Source organism: Oncorhynchus masou, chromosome 29, assembly GCF_036934945.1.
Source record: "Oncorhynchus masou masou isolate Uvic2021 chromosome 29, UVic_Omas_1.1, whole genome shotgun sequence".
NCBI classification, from domain to species: domain Eukaryota; kingdom Metazoa; phylum Chordata; class Actinopteri; order Salmoniformes; family Salmonidae; genus Oncorhynchus; species Oncorhynchus masou.
The window spans coordinates 28,509,966-28,531,100 of record NC_088240.1 but is presented as its reverse complement, the minus strand read 5'-3'; the positions used below and the strand labels follow the sequence as shown (position 1 = coordinate 28,531,100).

The 21,135-nt window shown below is 42.5% G+C and overlaps 1 protein-coding gene across 5 annotated transcripts in view; it reads right to left on the bottom strand.

The window, feature by feature from the left end:
• Positions 1-21,135, bottom strand: part of LOC135519287 (unconventional myosin-Ib-like) — a 139,796-nt gene that overhangs the window by 34,677 nt on the left and 83,984 nt on the right. For all 5 annotated transcript variants that reach the window (XM_064944431.1, XM_064944433.1, XM_064944432.1 and 2 more), the window contains 8 exons: positions 18,488-18,551; positions 12,799-12,897; positions 12,063-12,166; positions 6,865-7,012; positions 5,608-5,726; positions 3,062-3,148; positions 2,812-2,877; positions 1,221-1,325 (listed from right to left, as the gene is read on the bottom strand). In XM_064944431.1, the coding sequence (XP_064800503.1) occupies positions 1,221-1,325; positions 2,812-2,877; positions 3,062-3,148; positions 5,608-5,726; positions 6,865-7,012; positions 12,063-12,166; positions 12,799-12,897; positions 18,488-18,551 (792 nt within the window). The remainder of the gene's footprint in view (positions 1-1,220; positions 1,326-2,811; positions 2,878-3,061; positions 3,149-5,607; positions 5,727-6,864; positions 7,013-12,062; positions 12,167-12,798; positions 12,898-18,487; positions 18,552-21,135) is intronic.

The window sequence follows — 21,135 nt, the reverse complement described above, 5'->3', positions numbered from 1 at the left end:
ATTAAGGAATGAGAACTGTTTAAGCAGTTCGCTATCTGTCTGATAGTCTCTGGCCTGACTGACCAAAGCTATACAGTCAATTAAACAATTAACCTTTCCCATAGATATTCTGTTTTCATGGGCTGACACAGCTGCAGCTTGGTTGGGCCTTATACAGTAACAGTCCTTATAATATATTTTCTATTGAATGTAATAAGAGCACAAGGCTCAAGACGACAAATGGTGCCGAACCATAGGCCTTGGACTAGGCTTTGGAGCTTTATGTCATGTTGGGGCTGGAAACTGGTGGTTCTGGCTGACTTGGTCTGTGTGACAGACAAACAGGGAGTCCAGGTTTGGGGGAGAGGAAAGGGGCTGGTTGGGTTAGCCATTTGGGGATGTGGACTCCGCAACCTGATTGGTCAGTGGTCCCCACTGTCCTGCCCCCTGTCCCCTCCTGTCTCCCACAGTGTAGTATTTTCCCATGCACTGGTCTGGAGGGTGGCCAGGCAGTGGAATATAATGGAAGGGAGGTCAAGGGAGAAGCACTCACATACTCAGAGCTCTGAAAGCAAACAGAGGCCTGAGCCCCTGGGGGAGAAGTGTGTTTACCCCTGCTGGAGTGAAGGATCAATTCCATCCCTAAAGCTCACAAAGGAGGGGGGGAGAAAGAGAGAGCGAGCGAGCGAGAAAGAGCGAGAAAGAGCGAGAAAGAGCGAGAAAGAGCGAGGGCAAGGAATGGGGATGGAAAGAGGGGACTAGAAAGATAGAGATGGACAATAGGAAATTTAGGACAAAATAGACAGAATAGGAAGGAGTGAAAGAGCAAGACAGAGACAGAAAACAGGGAAGGCAAAAGGTGAAAGACTGATATTGGCAAGGACAATATCACAACCCAGACCGACCCAAACACTGCATGACAAGCCAGGTTCACAATACAAATTGGCCTGTCAATGTATGGAATGTAGATTAGGTGTCAGGAGGGCACAAAGAGGCTGACAGGCTGGGGGTGAACAGTGAGAGATGGATGGCTTTATGGGGCAATGTTCTCCTCTGAGTGCATGCCATTAGAGTGCAACGACTGGGTTGAGTTCATTAAGCACCAAAGGGAAGAAAACACGAAGAAAAAACGGAGGGACTACCACGATTTGTCCCAATAAGAAACACTCAAGAAAGCTACAATATGACCTAGTGAACACACCCTTGTAGTCCCCAGTAAGGTGAACGAGGGCACAGTTTACCTCTCTGATATACTCCTCCTGCTCTTCGCGTAGCGTCAGTTCGATGAATATCTGCTGCAGTTTCTCATTGCAGTAGTTGATGATGAACTGTTCAAAGCTGTTGTCCTGTAGAGAACCCCCAAAGACACCATTTAAACTTATGTTCTAAATAGGCAACATTTTTACAATTCCAGATGCACACAGCAGGGTACCACATTGCACCACCTTCAGTACATATTGGGGGGGGGGAGAGAGAAACTCTGACTGCTCTCCTCTCTTGCCTGTCTGACACTGAAATGCCACCATCTGTCACCACCTGTTGCTATGTTGACATGCAGCCTTTCAATAAGCTTTCGGGTCACTCCCAGGTCCTGTTCTCCCACTGCGGCTCCCTTGTTGGATAATGCCAAAAAGACAAATTCCTTGATCCCCATTCCTTCACTGTTATGTCACGCTAACAAAGAATATGTCTCTTTTCAAACCAACAGACTACTGTGGGAACAGACTATACATTTGTGGCAATGCTAGTTACAGTCCCATACAGCCAGGACAATGAGGGCATAAAACTTGATTTGACTGGCATTCCTCCTTATTGCTTTAAAACTCCTCTTTAACAAACCCAACGGACAGAGTCTTTGGACAAAGTCCTATCTGTGTTTCTTATCATGGATGCATGTAAACTAATCTTGGCAACGCTGCAGGGTTTATCAGTAGCTCATTTCAAAGGTGTCGAACAAAGACAGTGAACAGGCATAAAATATGAAAGATTATTAACAATTTAAAATATCTACATTTTCTAAATTATCCCCCTTTCTTATCAGTTTAGAAGACCAGTTTAGTTTCCAGTCATGACTCTCGGCTAACAGCAGTAGCTTTGGGTTAGGTAACAATATCACTCCATTTGCTTAGGTTACTGAGGGTTAGAACAGCATAACTACAGGGCATGAAGAACGTGCTGGTGACCTCTGGTCAGGAAGAGAAGGACCCCCATGGCAACAGAAGGAGGATGTTCATACATAACCTGGTCCCAAATCTGTTTCCATTGCCTTGCCAACCCTTACGGTTATTGTCATACCAAACATTTGGCTTGATGAGGACCATAGGAGTTGGCAAGTCAGCACTAACAGATCTGGAAAAAGGCTAATTCATACACTTGTCAGAATAGCTCTGCTATTGTATGTTCTCTCCTTCCCTTAAGAGAGACACCAGTACTCCTTCATATCCCCCCCAAAAACACAAGGGATGTCCTGTTACAGATAGGGTCTGAATTAAGACTAGGATTAAGGGCTGAGCTAGATCACAGCATGCACACTGCACTCAGCACGCCCTCGGCAGGTGTACTTACGCCCTCCTGTCGGCCCAGACAACAACATTCAGGAGAGAGGAATGAAATGACTTCACAATGAGTGGGGAACAGTCAGGAATATTAGGAACATGCACCGTAGAGATCAATTTAAAGAGGCACTGTGGAAGTTAAGTTGCTAGTTGTTCATGTCAAATGTATTATGTCACAAAACCACACAAATTCTTTGTTTAAGGCAAACAAGACGCTTACGCACATGGGGGATGGGAGGTTTGAGGTCATTTCACTACCGTGTGCAATTACTCTTACCTCGAAGATTTCAAAACCATAGATGTCCAGGACGCCCATCACCTTGTGGCGCGTTTTTGCTTGAGCCTGAGAGAAGAAATAAAGGGAAAGAGAAAGTATAAGATACACATAAAATTATAGTCCTGTCTTAATGACAATCATGTCATCTAGTTTGGATAGGTTTATATCTTCATAGTCAAGGGCTTGTAGAATAACAGTGGACAAAGATTGCTGATATACGGCCATGAGCGAGAACAGAGAGAGGCCCTACCTTGATGCTTTCATTGATCCTGGTGACCAGCCAGCTGAACAGACGGCTGTAGAGGTTTTTGGCCAGGGCATCACGGGCATAGTAGGCCTTGCAAATCACAAATGAAGACTTAGTGTACAGATTTCAGTGCTCTCATACACAGAGAAAGATAGCTGTAGTAAATATCTCGGACAAATGCTTGTAGTAGTATAGCATTCACCAGTCAACTGGGACAGGGCTCATGGAGCTCAGATAAATAAGTCTTTGTGGACGTAAAAGTGGCATCAATCAGTCAAGCTATAATTCCAGCTGTAGAATGTTTCTCATTCCAACCATCCACAACAGAACAGGCAAGCGTGTCCTAGAGTGGGCTGAATAATATTCCTATAGTTAAAGGCTCATTCTCTGGCACACAGCCACACTGGAGTAGAGAGAGGCGGTCATTCCTCATGCAAACCACACACACATAGAGTGCAATCAGAAAGTATACAGACCCCTTGACTTTTTCCACATTTTGTTACAGTCTTAATATAAAATTCATTAAATTTGTTTTTCTCCTCATCGATCTACATACAATACCCCATAATGACAAAGCGAAAACACGTTTAGATATTTTTGCAAATGTATTAAAAAATAAAACAGAAATACCTTATTTACATAAGTATTCAGACACTTTGCTATGAGACTCGAAATTCCAAACTGAGCAATCGGGGTAGAAGGACCTTGGTCAGGGCTGATTCTCTGGCCTGATGAAATAAAGGTTTGGCCTGAATGCCAAGCATCACATCTGGAGAAAACCTGGCACCATCCCTATAGTGAAGCATTTTGGTGCCAGTATCATGCTGTGGGGAGGTTTTTCAGCAGCAGGGACTGAAGGGTATGAATACTTTTCGAATGTACTGCGTGCGTGCGCACACAGGAAGAGTTGAACTGTGACAGGACCAGGCATAACCTCCCGGACAAACAAACACTTCTAGGAGCTGATGTTTGGACTGGTAATGATGTGCTATGGATAATCTGGTGATCCTTAGTTTGATAGTTCCTCTAAGACCTACAACCAATGTGCTCTGATTTATTGTCTCCGTCTGGCCTTTTAAACCCTTCTGTTTATGCTACCTGGCCAGATATTTGTTAAGATTCGTTCTGATGGACTCTAGAGAGCTGCACCAGGGGGTAGTGCTCTGTCTCAAGGAAGCAGGTCTGTTTGCGCAGTCTCGTCAACTCCTATGGTCATTGTCAAAGCAAAGAGTATAGAAGTTGGCAACACAGCACAAACAGACCTGGAACCAGGCTACCAGATATCTGCCAAGGATGTTTAAATCACTTTTCAGGAGACATGAAGCTCATCCCTTCATTCTACCTTCCTTCATAAGCTGTGTTTGTAGAGCACAGAAAGAGGACTAGGGTGAGGACTAGCCTCTATGACTTTCTTCATTTAATCTCCAACTGGATGTTGCCTGAACTCACAGACCTACAGAATTGAGAGAGGAGACCAGCTTATATTCCTCTCATCTAAAGCATGAATGTGCCTGCTGCCTGAACTCACTAACCTCCACAATGTGACCTACTTCTGCATTTCCAGGGGAGAAGTCACCAACCCCTCTTCTATTATAGATATGTTTCCATGTACAATAGGTGGGGATGGGATGGGGGGGGGGCTAGCTGCTAAAGAACTCAGTCAGAGGGAATTCATATTGTCCTTCCTCATCCATCCACAACTGGAGTGTGAAACATCCCCTAAGACTTCGTCTGTCAGTGCTACCATGAAAGGAAGTGTGTTGCAATACAATGATGACTGGATCTTTTGGTCGTCCTGTGCGGCTCAGTTGGTAAGGGCATGGTCCTTAAAGTAATGTGTTGCTATATAGGCTTGAGCGGTATCCAGATTGTCATACCGACCTTGTGTCATCTAAATGCTAACGAGCAGATTGGGAACATTTTATACAGTCTCTGACCGAAACTATATTCAGGACAGACATCCCAGCTCAAAGTTTCACAAGCAACTCAAAAATGCTACTCACAATTTGCTGCAGGCACAAAACAAATATTAGACATAAAGGCTCTTAATCCAGTATGGGATTCTCAGCTGTTACCAAGTGAAGCTAACCACTTAGCAATATAGCTTCTAAATTAGCAAACCAAACGCACAACTGCAACGCATTTAGCACATTTTAGACGGTTAACTTAATAATTATATAAGATCTAGCTGGCAAACATTTAGCTGTGAATCACATACTGTAACTAGATCACCTGGCGCGTGCTGCACAATAGTGAGAGACTCACAAGGCTCTGGTCTCTTGCTGCTGTGTGCTTGTAAACAAACACCAAGTGACTGGGGACTGCCGGTAAGGTTCATATGTGACAGATGAAATTAAGAAGGCGATCATCTTTATCTCTTAACATATTGCACAAGTTGACTGCGGGTATTGACTTTTTTTTTTAAAACATAAGAAATATTTTCAATGGTTTTGAAAAACCATCCCATGGCTATTTCCAAATACCCCGGTATACAGTATACCGCCCAAGCCTATTGCTATACAATGACGACAGAGTGTTGTTCTTCTCACCTGGGCCACGTTGAGTGTGGTAGACATCTTCTCCATCTTGGCTTCCACGGTGCGGTAGCTGAAAGCCCTCTCCAGCACAGACTGCTCAATCCCCAACAGCTCACACATCTCCTTCAGGTCTGGATGATAGAGCAGAGGAAAGACACATTCACTAAGAGAACAGACACAAACACTCAATCATAGAGCTTTGTATACAGGTCTAGGGCAAAGAAACAAATAGGCAATGACTAGATTAAATCTGTCAATAAAATACATTTATCCACTGCAGGGATGGAATCCATATCAATGTTAAGCTCTACCAACAATGCCACATGACGTCAGTATCAGGGTTTCAGTGGGTAGCCACAAGGGCATTAGCTAAACCCTTTCCATAAAGAGATGAGGTAATCTACTCTCTCTATTCTCAGAGGATCTCCTTTAGGATCAGTGTTGTGTCTCCTGGCCAGGAATTCCCAAAGCAGCCGGACAGAGTAGTGTTACTGTAGCGCATTAGCCTTAATGTCTTTAGGTATTTACATGTCAATTGTCTCAGTCAATGGTCTTCTGTAAGAGTGGTGTTGTTGATTAAATGTATTTGTGTACCGTGACAGTCCATACAGCCGTCAAATAGTCATAAGGGGAAATGTCATTAATAAGCTGGTGTAATTTTAGAAAAAAAGATGTGTGGATTTTATGATTCACACCACAGACCACGTGGACTTCCACTTTAGTGTGACATGTAGAAAAGTTGTGATTGCAAAGAAAGCAAAGTTGTGTCATGGCTGGGTTACTATGACATGCTAAATATTATGTTTGCTTAATAGGGGATAGCTGTAAGCAATAGGGTTATCAATAGGTCTATTGTACTTACAATCATAAAATATAGCATACTGTAGTTACTAAGTCATGAAATGAATCGATCATTAACCAGTAGGGGGCAGTAGAAGAACAACCATATAGGCTGCTGTTGATAGAACTTAAAGCCATGGCTTGTGGTTGAGGGACTGACTATTGGTCAGTGGTGATAATCTAACCGATAAATTGCAGTGTGCTTATCTTATCTATCCTTCAATTGACAAGAAAATGATTAACCAAAACAATATTTTCTACAGCCACAATACAGGATTTTTACATTTTCAAGATGCAAGGGAAATGCAGGCATCCACATGTGGGCACAAAAGTTACTTAAAAAAGTGAGATGTGTGTCCATGTGTACTGTAACAGGAAATTCTGTCCCACAGTAAAGCTGGTGGTTGTCCAGTCCGACTATGGTCTCACCATTCTTGTCCTTGACCCTGCTCTCGTCAAAACCGTTGACCCTGGACTCTGGTTTGAACTCAATGTTCCCCAGTTTGAGGACGGCAGCCACCAGCTCCAGAACCGACTGCACCTCAGCCTCCATGAAGCCCACAATCTGCATGGCATTCTGGGATGGCACAGGGGGAGAGAGAGCCAATCAGACATTCAGCATGTTTGAGAGGATCAGTTGGAGCAACGAAAGGTGCAGAATAACTAATCTTGATCTGTGAATGAGTAGTTATTTGCAGGGTTCTACACTAACTTTTTCCACCGGTGGCACGGGTGCTACCAACTTTTCAGTTGGTTGCACCAGCACAATTTGGTCACACCAATATTTGTATATATTTTTTAAATAATTGATAATGGCCTGACCTTTGTCCCATAATGCGCCTGCATTCCATACAGAACCAGGCTAATAATGACCAGACATCTTTTAAATTAGCATGCCCTTGTGTTCTTACATAGATTTACTGTAACGGCAAAGGAAAGCCACTTAATTGTATCCATGAGTTCATCTGACTGGGGAAGTAGATAAAGGGCCTAATTGCCAAAATGACTAAGTATCTTTAAAGTATAGTGAGTTTGTTGCCATATTGGACTGCTGTATGTTTAACACCCCTGCTCTGGGGAATTCACAGAAAATAACACATGGCACTTGGATATCTGATAAAAAAAGCACTTTATTTTAGGTCTCCGTGTGCAGTTTGAAGGGAGTTGTTAACTAGTGCTAGCGCAGTTGCTACTGTAACTAGCATTAGCGTAATTACTGGAAATCTATGGGTATCTTTTAGGGAAGTAGATAAAGGGCCTCATTCCAAAATCCTGAAGAATCCTTTTCAAATCACTAAAACCAAATCGAAACTGTGTCGAAATGATAACGGACATCTATTCAAACAGTATCTTGACTGTCCAGCTCGCTAATAATCACTAGACAGAAAGGGAGCATAGACAATTCCAAAATCTGACAAATTCTGACAAGGAAATAACATTTCAATGTGGCCCTACGGACCTCATTGAAGACTGTACGTGCCCACTCCTGGGAAAAATTTGTTCAAAACCACTCCATTTTTTCACAAAAAATCACAAGGTTTATACAGACATTTGCTAGACAAATTTATTAACTTTTTCAAACACTTATTAGTAATTTAAGGAGCTAAAGTACTAGTCAAAAGTTGACACCTACTCATTCAAGGTTGTTTTTTTTTTTTTTTTTACCAGTTTCTACATTGTAGAATAATAGTGAAGACATCAAAACTATGAAATAACACACATGGAATCGTGTAGTAACCAAAAAAAGTGTTAAATCAAAATATATTTTTTTATTTGAGATTCTTCAAAGTAGCCACCCTTTGCCTTGATGACAGCTTTGCACACTCTTTGAATTCTTTCAACAAGCTTCATTAGGTAGCCACCTGGAATGCATTTCAATTAACAGGTGTGCCTTGTTTATAGTTACTTTGTGGAATTTCTTTCCTTCTTAATGCATTTGAGACAATCAGTTGTGTTGTGACAAGGGTGGTATACAGGAGATAACCCTACTTGGTAAAATACCAAGTCCATATTATGGAAAGAACAGCTCAAATAAGCAAAGAGAAACAACAGTCCATCATTACTTTAAGATATGAAGATCAGTCAATATGGAAAACTTTGAATGTTTCTTCAAGTGCAGTCAAAAAAAAACATCAAGCGCTATGATGAAACTGGCTCTCATGAGGACCGCCACAGGAAAGGAAGACCCAGAGTTACCTCTGCTGCAGAGGATAAGTTCATTAGAGTTAACTGCACCTCAGATTGCAGCCCAAATAAATGCTTCAAAGTTAAAGTAACAAACATCTCAACATCAACTGTTCAGAGGAGACTCCGTGAATCAGGCCTTCATGGTCGAATTGCTGCAAAGCAATCACTACTAAAGGACACTGATAAGAAGATGAGACTCTCTTGGGCCAAGAAACACGAGCAATGGACATTAGACCGGTAGAAATCTGTCATTTGGTCTGATAAGTCCAAAATTTGCCAGTTTTGGTTCCAACCGCTGTCTTTGTGAGACAGAGTACTTGAACGGATGATCTACACATGTGTGGTTCCCACCCTGAAGCATGGAGGAGGTAGTGTGATGGTGCTTTGCTGGTGACACTGTCAGTGATTTATTTAGAAGGCACACTTAACCAGCATGGCTACCACAACGTTCTGCAGTGATACGCCATCCCATCGGGTTTGCGCTTTGTGGGACTATCATTTGTTTTTCAACAGGATAATAACCCAACACACCTCCAGGCTGTGTAAGGGCTATTTGAGCAAGGAGGAGAGTGATGGAGTGTTGCATCAGATGACCTGGCCTCCACAATCACCCGACCTCAACCCAACAGATGGTTTGGGAAGAGTTGGACCTCAGAGTGAAGGAAAAGCAGCCAACAAGTGCTCAGCATATGTGGGAACTCCTTCAAGACTGTTGGAAAAGCCTTTCAGGTGAAGAGAAAATGCCAAGAGTGTGCAAAGCTGTCATTAAGACAAAGGGTGGGCACTTTGAAGACTCAAATATAAAATATATTTGGATTTGTTTAACACTTTTTTGGTTACTACATGATTCCATATGTGTTATTTCATTGGTGTGATGTCTTCACTATTATTCTACAATGTAGAAACTAGTCAAAATAAATAAAAACCCTTGAATGAGTAGGTGTACAAACTTTTGACTGGTACTGTACATTTGATATGTAATTGTTGTAATAGCCCATAGAAAAAATTCCCCAAAAATGTTTGCAAAAAAAGTATATATTACTATTAAGAAGAACACTTTTTTATAGGCCTAACCAATGGCATTATGCATTGACATTCACATTTTTATATTCCATGTCAGAATAATGTGGGCATTACGTGACTAAAGACAGCATTCTCCCGACACAAACACACGAATGAAGTCTGTCCATGTCGTAGGTCGTCAGTCTCGCCATTTGTGATGTTGAAGAGTTATTGGGGGGTTACTGTATCATGTTTTAAAAGCAATCAAAAACTGGGTTCCCTTTGTATTGCAACACTTTGTATGGAAAACTAAGTTGAAGCCAACATTCAATGTTGATTTGCTCTTTATAACCACACATGGATTTACCAAACCAAAGCAACATACTAGCCCAACACCCTTCCATTGAAATGACAGGAAACAAAGTGATCAGAAAAACAGATCCGAAAATAACATCGGATTATATTGGTGCAGTAGAACTTCTAAATCGGCTACGATAACTTCAATGACTTTTCAAGGACCAAAGAGCCGAGAGGAAATGTCATTTTTAAGGTAGGCTATTCAATGATGACTGAATTGCGTATTGCAAATATTCAACCAAGACCTTGAACTTTTACCTTGTTTGCATACCCATTTTTGCCTTAGCATTTACTGGTAGATATCATAACTTGGAACATCTTTCCTTCCGCTATCGCTGTCTGTCTTCGCACCAGGCAACAACCAGCTGTTTTGAGAGCTGCTCGCTCTCTCTGCCCGACCAATTATCTATAGGCTATGTGTGTCGAGCGCTCGTGATAGATAATCGACATAATGAATGAACAGCTTCGGGAATAAATCTTTGACAAATAATTATATAGCCTAGATTTTAAAAGACAACAACATTATTAGAATATATTTTTAACTGATGGGGATGATCGCCTGGCCGGGAGCGTTTCTAAAACCTCCCCTGTAGGCCCTGACACACACAGACAGGTGCATTCCCGTGCCGTTGTTGCCTCTTCAGAAAGTTACTTTATTTTTGGTCAATTGCACATTACTGTTTGAATAAATCATTATGATGAAAAATATCTAATTGTGAACCAACAACTAAAGTGACCAGGTAAAAAATATTTGCTGGCAAGCTTGTAAAACGCCAAGTAAAACGGTCACAAATGTGACTGTTTTGGTCGCAGTATCGAAGCCTGATTTGGAATGCAAGAAGATTTGTAGACGGGTGATTCCATGCAATTGGACTTTAATGTATATGTAGTCAAACTCAAACACAATGATAACATGGACAACAGAAAAGGGGGATGAGTTTCTGGACTGGAGAGGAAAGCAAGACAACTACTGACAGAGGACACAGTGATGTGGACAGTGTAGTAGGGGAACTACAGTATCTTGAATTATTAAACATGTGTTACTGTGATTTGACACCATTGTGAACAAGGGTGAGAAAAAATATGTAGCAGGCTGCCTTTGGCTCCTACAACAACATCATATCCAGTGGAGAGGCCTATTCTTGTAAATCACTGAAATCTATTGTGTTGAGTTGGACTGCAGCTGTGAGGTGGCCTACTAGCTCCCTCACTGAGAGAAGTGCTAAGACAGGATGCTGCGTGTCTCCCCTAAATGGCACTCTAATCACTGTAGGCCCTGGTCAAAAGTAGTGCACTATATAGGTACCATTTGGGACACATCCACTGCTACTGAGAGTCCAAGGGCAGGGAGACAGTGGAGTACAGGACAGTCCTGTTAAGGGAGTTGGGAATGGATAAAGCTCAGGCAGCTCATAACATAACATCCTCTGTGTGTCACCAACAGTCAGGAGGAAGATGATGACCACATGATGACCACGTTCTGCAGCCCTGCATGTCCGAGAGCGACTGTGTGTGTGTACTTTAGAAGAATGCAGCTGCTGTTTCCCACATCAGTACAGCATCCAATCTGCCTGTGTACTCTGAAGCATTCTGCTATCGTTTACAGTACAGGAAAGTCTTCACTGCAGGTGGAACGGGATTCCCTCTCTGAGCTAAATTCATCCTTATGTCTCACTCTCCTGCTATGGATATAGTTCAAAGTTCAAGTTAGGGTCTGTACACAACTACACACATGGATAAGTAAAAGACTACGGCAGAAAGGAAGACATTTCATTGGTTCTAGCTGGCAAAATTAAAGGGCGCGTCTGTGCAAGGTCGCCGTTCATTGGTGAATTGTTCTTCAGCAGTGTGTATGGACCCTCACATTACAGGTAGAGAGGCTATAGAAGATGCTAGCTTGCTTGGAGCATGGACCAGAGCTGTTTTAAACCTTAATCCAATCTACATGCTCATTTATTCGGTCAGTAGATAAAGAGGATCAGACCACCTCTACTCTCACCCTACCCTTTCACAGTGCACCTCTAAGCTAAGCCAAAAACAACTTGACACAATGACAGTCAACAATTATGTGTGCGTCTCACCCTGACGGTCCTGAAGCTTGCTGCATCATCCAGCCCATTGACGTTGGCTGAATCCAGACTCAGGTAGTTGTATTTACTGAAATCTCTGTCCAACTTCAGCTTCACTGTGTGCCAGAAAGACAAACACACATGGCTTTAGCATGGTGCATATTGACTAAAGTGCTATACACTTTAGAGCAGCAGTTCACACACACACACACACACACACACACACACACACACACACACACACACACACACACACACACACACACGCACGCACGCAGCAGTTTCAAATGGCCCTTTAAAGGCTTGTATCAGGTATCAAGGGAAGTCACAGTATGGTGTATTGGATTACAGGTTACATTAAGTGCAGATAAATCAAGTCTTTTGATGTTTGTCCAGCATTGAATCAAAGACCATTATATTGTTCTCCTTCATCAAGACTGCCAAACAGTGGCTGAGCTCCAGCTGAGAACAAATGAACCACACTGGTTTCATAGTATTTGTTCTCTGTAGTTAAACACAGCCTCATGTTTAAGTATTAGTCATGTGTTTCTTTAGAATAACTAAGACATTTTGCGGTTAGATAACTCAGTGACATTTTATTTGACGCCATGTGTCGTAACTCTGTCATGACATACCTTCTAAACATTTGTGACCGTTTCTGAGATGGTATGACCCACAACGAAGCTTCATGACATGTTAATAATATTGTCATGAAGGTATTACCGATAACCGTGTGTGTATAGCTTACTCAGGGTGTCATCCGAGGCTCCAGAAAGAAGCTGGTAGAAGATGTGGAAGTTTCTCTCTCCTTTCGGCTGCTTGCAAACCCTGGACTTCTCCAGTAGATCTGAGGATAACAATACATAAAGGACACAATTAAGACATGGATGTTGAAAACAGGCATTATACTGAATTACCTGCTAGAACGATTCAACAATCGGTAAGGTAGGAAAAGGAAATGTAAACCGGGATTTAACAAGGTATTATTATTACTCATGAGTCTACCACACATGGTAGAGGTAAGGCAGGACATATACTGTAAAAGAAGATGCAATTTAATGAGCTAAGAACACGACTGATCTTTTAAGTCTACACGTGGTCAGTGTCCAGACCACATCTGTAGAGCTCTGATCTCCCGGTTATAGCCAAATATTAGTGTTTCCAAGGTGACAGAGCCACGGTTATGTAGGCGTCTCATTGTTCATTGTGTAGAAGTAGAGCCTCCGAGCCGGCAGGCACAGGAAGACTCAAAGGAGGAAACCATATGAAGGCCTCAAAAGTCAGGTCAGCTCCTTAACTACTGATCAACTACAACACCTAGACTGAAAAGGATGTACTCTGTAACATATTACATTTCAACAGTTAATGTGCTTTAAGTGGCTCACATAGCTCTACTTACTATAAGTTGATCAGGAAAGTAAGAAGTTCTTCTCTATGCCTGACTAAATGATGTTATGTTGAATATAGAGCCCAGGGACCTGAGTTGGAGCTGCAAGCTACCGGTCAGCTAAGTTATCCTCTCAGTGGGGGCATTAGCCGCTTGGAGAGTCAGCGCCCACTTCATAATGCATTTACACTTTCTCCGGCACAGCACTTAATTCCACTGACTCACTACAGAGAAATTGGTAGTCAATAGACTGCCAGCCTTGCTTCACCACCACATGGTAGTCACTGTGTGTGTGTTCATCACTAAGTAATTCTCTGAGTTTTTAAACACGTGTCTGTCAGCTCATCAATAATGTAGCATCTCTTTAGAGCGCGACAGACGAGCAGCTCAGAGTGATGCACTGCCTCTGTAATGTAATCAAAATGGAGCCTGACAGCATGGATTCTCACCCCTCTCTGTTCTAATACAGAGTACATAAAATACTAGTCTGGCAATGTGAGACTATTCTCTGGCTTTCTCTCTGTCATAAACAATGTCACTGTCTCCCATTGTGGCTCCCTTAGCCTGTACCCTACTCTGAGATTCACATGTAACTGCATGCGAGCATCCTCTTGACCAGACAAAACTCACAACAGTGAGTTCCAACAGAAAATAAGATGCAGGAACAGGAAATGTGGCTCAAGAATGTTCTGAACATTCAGTCTACCCCCCAAGGGGCTCTTCTCTCTGTCACGACCTTTAACCTTTTGTACACTAGAAGAGTTCAGCTCTGTTATTGCTTTTTACTACTAAGACTTTTTCATGCCTGCTGTAAAGCATTTTGTAAAATGTTGAATGCTATTTAGCTATTTGCAGCAAGCAGGCTACATCCAGGAAATGGTTCCTAGACTGACAAACATACATTAAAGGAGAAATGTCAGACACGCTATATATAAAAAAATAAGAATGGAAGTCCATATCCTGTCTTGTCCTGGATTGTGCGCCTGGATATTGATATCTTCTTCCTAGCATGTTACCATTATCTAAGTCAATTCAACTTTACTATACAAAATGGGTAGTGAACAAGGCACAATCACATACAATAACAAAAAGAAACACGATTATTAAAGCAGACAGAATTCCACACATTATTCCATACTAACCCTAGCTGCTCCACCGTGCACTAGAGCAGTGGTTCTCGAACCTCACCCGGGGACCCACAACCATTCCATGTATTTGTACATGTATTTTTATCTATTCCAGTGCTAGCACATCCTGATTCGAATTGACAACTAATTATCAAGCCCTTGACTAGGTGAATCAAGTGAGCTAGTTGAGGCCTACAACTAAATTGTGAAACATCTGGGGGTGCCGAGGAGAGGTTTGTGAGGTGTTCCTCTTTAATCCTCAGTTAAAGAAGATCTCTGGGCATGGAGAGAGATGGAGATTGAGAGAGGGCCATAATGAGGTGTTGGCTGACTGTGCTGCAGCAGCGACACAGGAACAGAGGAATTTATAGCCGGTGACTTCTGAGGGAAGCCCTCAGGCATGAGAGGCCTATTCTTCCATTAGTGGTGTGCAGGTCAGCTGTTTGTTCACCCACACCTGCTCGCAATTGATTATAATCCACCCGCAACCGCCCGACTATGTGTGGTAAAGTGAACATTTGAGACTCGCACCCAACCCTAACCTGCAAATGAAGAAAATACGCTATAGGCTACAGTCAAAGATATAGTACACCATTTAGGTACAGTACATCACCAAAATGATATGGACACCCCCTCAAATTAGTGGATTCTGCTATTTTAGCACCACCCGTTGCTGACAAGTTTATAAAAATCGAGCACGTAACCATGCAATCTCCATAGACAAACATTGGCAGTAGAATGGCCCGTACTGAAGACCTCAGTGACTTTCAACGTAGCAGAGTCATAAGTAGCCACCTTTCCAACAAGTCAGTTCATCAAATGTCTGCCCTGGTCAACTGTAAGTGCTGTTATTGTGAAGTGGAAACATCTAGGAGCAACAACAGCTCAGCCCTAAAGTGGTAGACCACACAAGCTCACAGAACTGGACCACAGAGTACTGAAGCGTGTAAAAACAGTCTGTCCTCAGTTGCAACACTCGCTATCGAGTTCCAAACTGCCTCTGGAAGCAACGTCAGCACAATAACTGTTTGTTGTGAGCTATATCAAATGGGTGTCCATGGTCAAGCAGCCACACACAAGCCTAAGATCACCATGCGCAATGCCAAGCGTAAACTGGAGTACTGGAAATGCCTTCTTTGGAGTGATGAATCATGCTTCCCCATCAGGCAGTCCGACGGACGAATCTGGGTTTGGCGGATGCCAGGAGAACTCTACCTGCCCGAATCCAGTGCCAACTGTAAAGTTTGGTGGATGAGGAATAATGGTCTGGGGCTGTTTTTCATAGTTCTGGCTAGGCCCCTTAGTTCCAGTGAAGGGAAATCTTAACGCTACAGCATACAATGACATTCTGGACAATTCTGTGCTTCCAAATTTGTGACAACAGCTTGGGGAAGGCCCTGTCCTGTTTCAGCATGACAATGCCCCAGCGCACAAAGCGAGGTACATACAGAAATGGTGTGTCAAGATCGGTGTGGAAGAACTTGACTGACCTGCACAGAGCCCTGACCTCAACCCTATCAAACACCTTTGGGATAAAATGGAACGCCAGGCCAACATCAGTGCCAACCTCACTAATGTTCTTGTGGCTGAATGTAAGTAAGTACCCGCAATGTTCCAACATCTGGGGCGGCAGGACAGCAGGGTAGCCTAGTGGTTAGAGCATTGGATTAGTAACCGGAAGGTTGCAAGTTCAAACCCCGAAGCTGACAAGGTACAAATCTGTCGTTCTGCCCCTGAACAGGCAGTTAACCCACTGTTTCTAGGCTGTCATTGAAAATAAGAATTTGTTCTTAACTGACTTGCCTGGTTAAATAAAGGTAAAATAAAAAATAAAAAAATCTAGTGGAAAGCCTTCCCAGAAGAGTGGAGGTTGATATGCTGCAGGAGCTATTATTAAGGCTATAGTACTATTCACACAGGACCAGCATTACTAGAGAACTATTTATTTATTACACCAAAATGTATGTTATTTTAGAGAACGATTTGGACGATTTGGACTGCCCCCTGTAATGATAATATATATTTCTTCCTATAAATTGACAGTTATGATGGAAGCCTGGAGGTTTTTTTTCTAGGCATGAAGATATTTCAACAAGTCCAAGCGGTGACAGGCTTCATTGATAACTCCAGCTTGGTTCCCAAGTTTCTAAACCATACCAAACCATCTTTGGTAGTGTTGCCATAGTGCGTGATCATAATCATTCAGATATTTTAGGGATCCGCAATAGAAGACGTCTTAGCCCCCCAGCCTTCAGATGTGAGCTCAACAGCTAACTTGCACTTGATTTGCATTTTTAGGCTATGAATGTTCGAAACGTTTAGTATACTGCTTTGCGAACTATTAACAGCAATGGTTGCATTAAATATGCGCAATAATTTTAATGATGCATTTGGCGATATTCAATTAACTTGAGTATAAACAAAAACATTCACTGTGAACATTGATACATGTATGCCCTTCATATATTGGCTATGCGCAGCACTTCATTCAATTTATCCAATCAGTTATTGTTTTCTTGTTCAAACCTCGAGCCACCTGTCGAACTCAGACATTTCTCTCAAAACACAGGGATGTCGATTCGCACGGGACTAGTATTATCAGAGGACTTTGGAGTAGGTTATTCTGGTTAGTCAATGTCCAGAATGCATTTTCCATTTAACCCATCTAAACAGTAGGCTACAGTTCCCTTGAGGTGCCATAGGCCTATTTGAAGTCACGTCTTGTGACTGTCGAATTTGTACAGAGCCTCAATCAACCCTCTTTATTTTCAGCTCTCCTTACTTAGCTATTGTCTTATTGAATGAAAACTTCGGCAATTACCTTTTTGCCTAAGTAGATTGTCGTTAACTTTTTCTGCCTGTTCCCAAAAGCATTATCTGGTGGTTGGCTATGTAGGCTATTTGGCGTCCGTACAGTTAAGCTAAAGTCTAGGCTTATGCAGTAAGATAGTCTAAAATAATGAAAGAAAAAACTCCTTGTAGCCTATATAAATTGCACAATAATTATACATTGATAGATTGTGTAAGGTATTGTTTCTCTTTATTCAACCTGCCCTTTAGCCACACACTATTTAAATGACGTTAAACACGGCTGCACATCACTACCTTCCATCCATCCTCCTCTTCCTGTTATATACCATTGCACCAGAGTCACATGGCCCTCAGGTTTATTATGGAGAGGGAGACTATGCAGGCACTGGGCAGTCTCCATGAGCTCTCCTCTCCAACAGGCAGAAAGGACAGAGGAATATCTGTGACAGATCTACCCACTCTTTATTTCCCCTGACCTCATGGCAGAATCGCTTCAGACAAAACAATATGAACAAGAGACCGGACAAAACAATAACAAAGCAGTTGAGGGTCAGAGATAAAGACAAGACGAGGTACTGCAGACAGAAAGCAGTCAACATTTTTTCATGTGTCTGTTTGGCAACGGTTCAGGTTTTTTTAGGTTGTTTTTTCCCCATCTAGTTCCTGTGTGTCATTGACCCTCCATTGACTGAAAACAAATATTGATCTCCCTCTCTCTTTGGTGAGCCGACCGACCGGGCGTGCAGGAACAGCATGTGGTGAACTGCTCGTCTCCGTCCCTCTCACTGTCCCTGGCCCTCTCCCTCATCCAGATCCTGTCCCTCGCCCAGGGTGTGAGACAAACCATTACCATGGTAGAATGACTGACTGGGGGTTTAATTGAGCTAACCGTGTCAGAGCTACACCATCACTGTGACATGTGAGAGGGCTAGAGGGATGTAGGAGAGCTTAGCATGTGGTCATTTAAGCATGACGTATGTATGTATGTATGTATGTATGTATGTATGTATGTATGTATGTATGTATGTATGTATGTATGTATGTATGTGTGTATATATATATATATATGTGTATGTATGTATGTATATATATGTCTTCCTTATAATACTCACAGTTGCTAATAACTCCACCCAAAGGGTCTCCCTTGAAGTCAAACTCAATGTCCATGTATTTACCCTGTAGAGAAGAGAGAATACAGTGATTAGAATTTCCTGACACCACACTAACATATCAGCATGTTATTGGGTAAATAACACAAAAACTAGCTAGTCTCTGAGGCAAAATCTATGTTTTCTTTCAGCAATGAAGCGGTTTTCAGGGCAGCCAAAAACAAGAGATAAACAGATAAAGCAGGACAAATAGGATGAGTCGGGCCCAGAGCTTATAATAAGGTGGCAAGGTTAGGTTGCTTTGTAGCAAACTCAGCACAGGCCCTGAATACATTTACCGTAAGTTATGTTTAGGAATCAAAGTGTAAATATGAATAATTTAAATGGCCATTGAACACATTCCCAGATGCAGGAGGAAGCTTGCACAAGCACAGGCAGGGATCACCGCAAACATCACTGAAAGGAGAAAAAGGTTTTTGTGTCTACAGGCACTGGACATGTTCATAAAGTCAGCTGCCAATCACACATAGGTATGCTCTGAAGTAATTGTGTCTCCAGGCACTGGACATGTTCATAAAGTCAGCTGCCAATCACACATAGGTATGCTGTGAAGTAATTGTGTCTCCAGGCACTGGACACGTTCATAAAGTCAGCTGCCAATCACACATAGGTATGCTGTGAAGTAATTGTGTCTCCAGGCACTGGACATGTTCATAAAGTCAGCTGCCAATCACACATAGGTATGCTGTGAAGTAATTGTGTCTCCAGGCACTGGACATGTTCATAAAGTCAGCTGCCAATCACACATAGGTATGCTGTGAAGTAATTGTGTCTCCAGGCACTGGACACGTTCATAAAGTCAGCTGCCAATCACACATAGGTATGCTGTGAAGTAATTGTGTCTCCAGGCACTGGACATGTTCATAAAGTCAGCTGCCAATCACACATAGGTATGCTGTGAAGTAATTGTGTCTCCAGGCACTGGACATGTTCATAAAGTCAGCTGCCAATCACACATAGGTATGCTGTGAAGTAATTGTGTCTCCAGGCACTGGACATGTTCATAAAGTCAGCTGCCAATCACACATAGGTATGCTGTGAAGTAATTGTGTCTCCAGGCACTGGACATGTTCATAAAGTCAGCTGCCAATCACACATAGGTATGCTGTGAAGTAATTGTGTCTCCAGGCACTGGACATGTTCATAAAGTCAGCTGCCAATCACACATAGGTATGCTGTGAAGTAATTGACTACTATGAAGGAAAGTACATTATTCTTCTCCCATTTGAAAGGAGAGTAAAACAAACCACCCTGCTTCGCTCACCCTCTGTTCTGTTTAAAATGTGGGTTCGAACAACACTGGGCCCAGTTTCTTTGCAGCCATTTGATTAGTCTTCCTTTTATTAATAACTTTTATTTATAACTTAAAAAGCCGTAGTGGCTCCTGAGTGGCGCAGCAGTCTAAGGCACTGCATCTCAGTGCTAGAGGCGTCACTGCAGACCCTGGTTTGATTCCAGGCTGTATCAACTGGCAGTGATTGGGAGTCCCCCAGGGCGGCGCACAATTGGCCCAGCGTAAATAATAGGCAGTCACTGTTAATAAGAAGTTGTTCTTAACTGACTTGCCTAGTTAAATAAAGGTAAAAAAAAAAGAAAACATTTAACTGGCAATGGCCACTGCCAGTTTCAACAACATCTCCAGTCTCTCTGCAGGGGAAGAAACAGATCACAATCTGTCCTCTTCCTGAGGAGATGAGTTAGAACTAAATGGCATTCACTGGAACAAGCAAGAGGTGCTCATCCAGCAGTTTAAATCAAGGTTACCTAAATATAAACTGATCAGGCATAATCCGAAATAATCCCCCTATTATGATATCTTAAACCCGAGCACAGGCTAGGGACAGGTAGGTAGCTGCCTGGTTGGTGAGTGAGTTGTACAACTTCATGAAAGCCAGAGGTTGAATAGTATGGTACACAGAGCACTTCCACACCAGATTAAACTCACTCGTGGGATATTAGTTCATATAACAAATGGTACATGACAAGGGCCTGGGAGTTTTGGTTTTGTCCTTACGTGACCTGACCAGTGCCCTAGACATTAGGTAATCATTGTGAATGTGTTCTTAACTGACCTGCCTGGTTAAATAAAGGTTAGATAAATAAACAGGCCTTAAGTCAAGACTTAGCCCGAGACAGGGTGGGATATGGTTCAGTCAGTCAGTGTGTTTCCAGTCTGATTGGTGAAGCCTGAAGTAATGTGGTGACATCAGAAACAGTGGAATGTAAAACAGGCAGCTGCTGGCTGCCAATGGGCCCCACTGGAAAACGCAGCCAGCCAGCGAGGAAGCATGAGAAATAAAAAAGACAATGCTTTCCTAGATTAGTTTGCCAGACAAAAAACCTCAACAGAGTAAGATAGTGGTTGCATCACCTCTCTGCTGATATCATCATTAGTCAAAGCGTCAGTCAGTTTCCTAAAGCTCCAGTGCTGAGGAGCCATGGTTTCACCAGAATGCTCACTGTGCATAAGTCATATTGGAGGAGAGGTAGTGTAGGCCTCCAAGTATGTTAGTTCCTCAGCGGCAATTGGCCAAGGGTCACAGTAACAGTTACCGTAAACCTAACCATCCCATTGGCTGACGATCGTACAG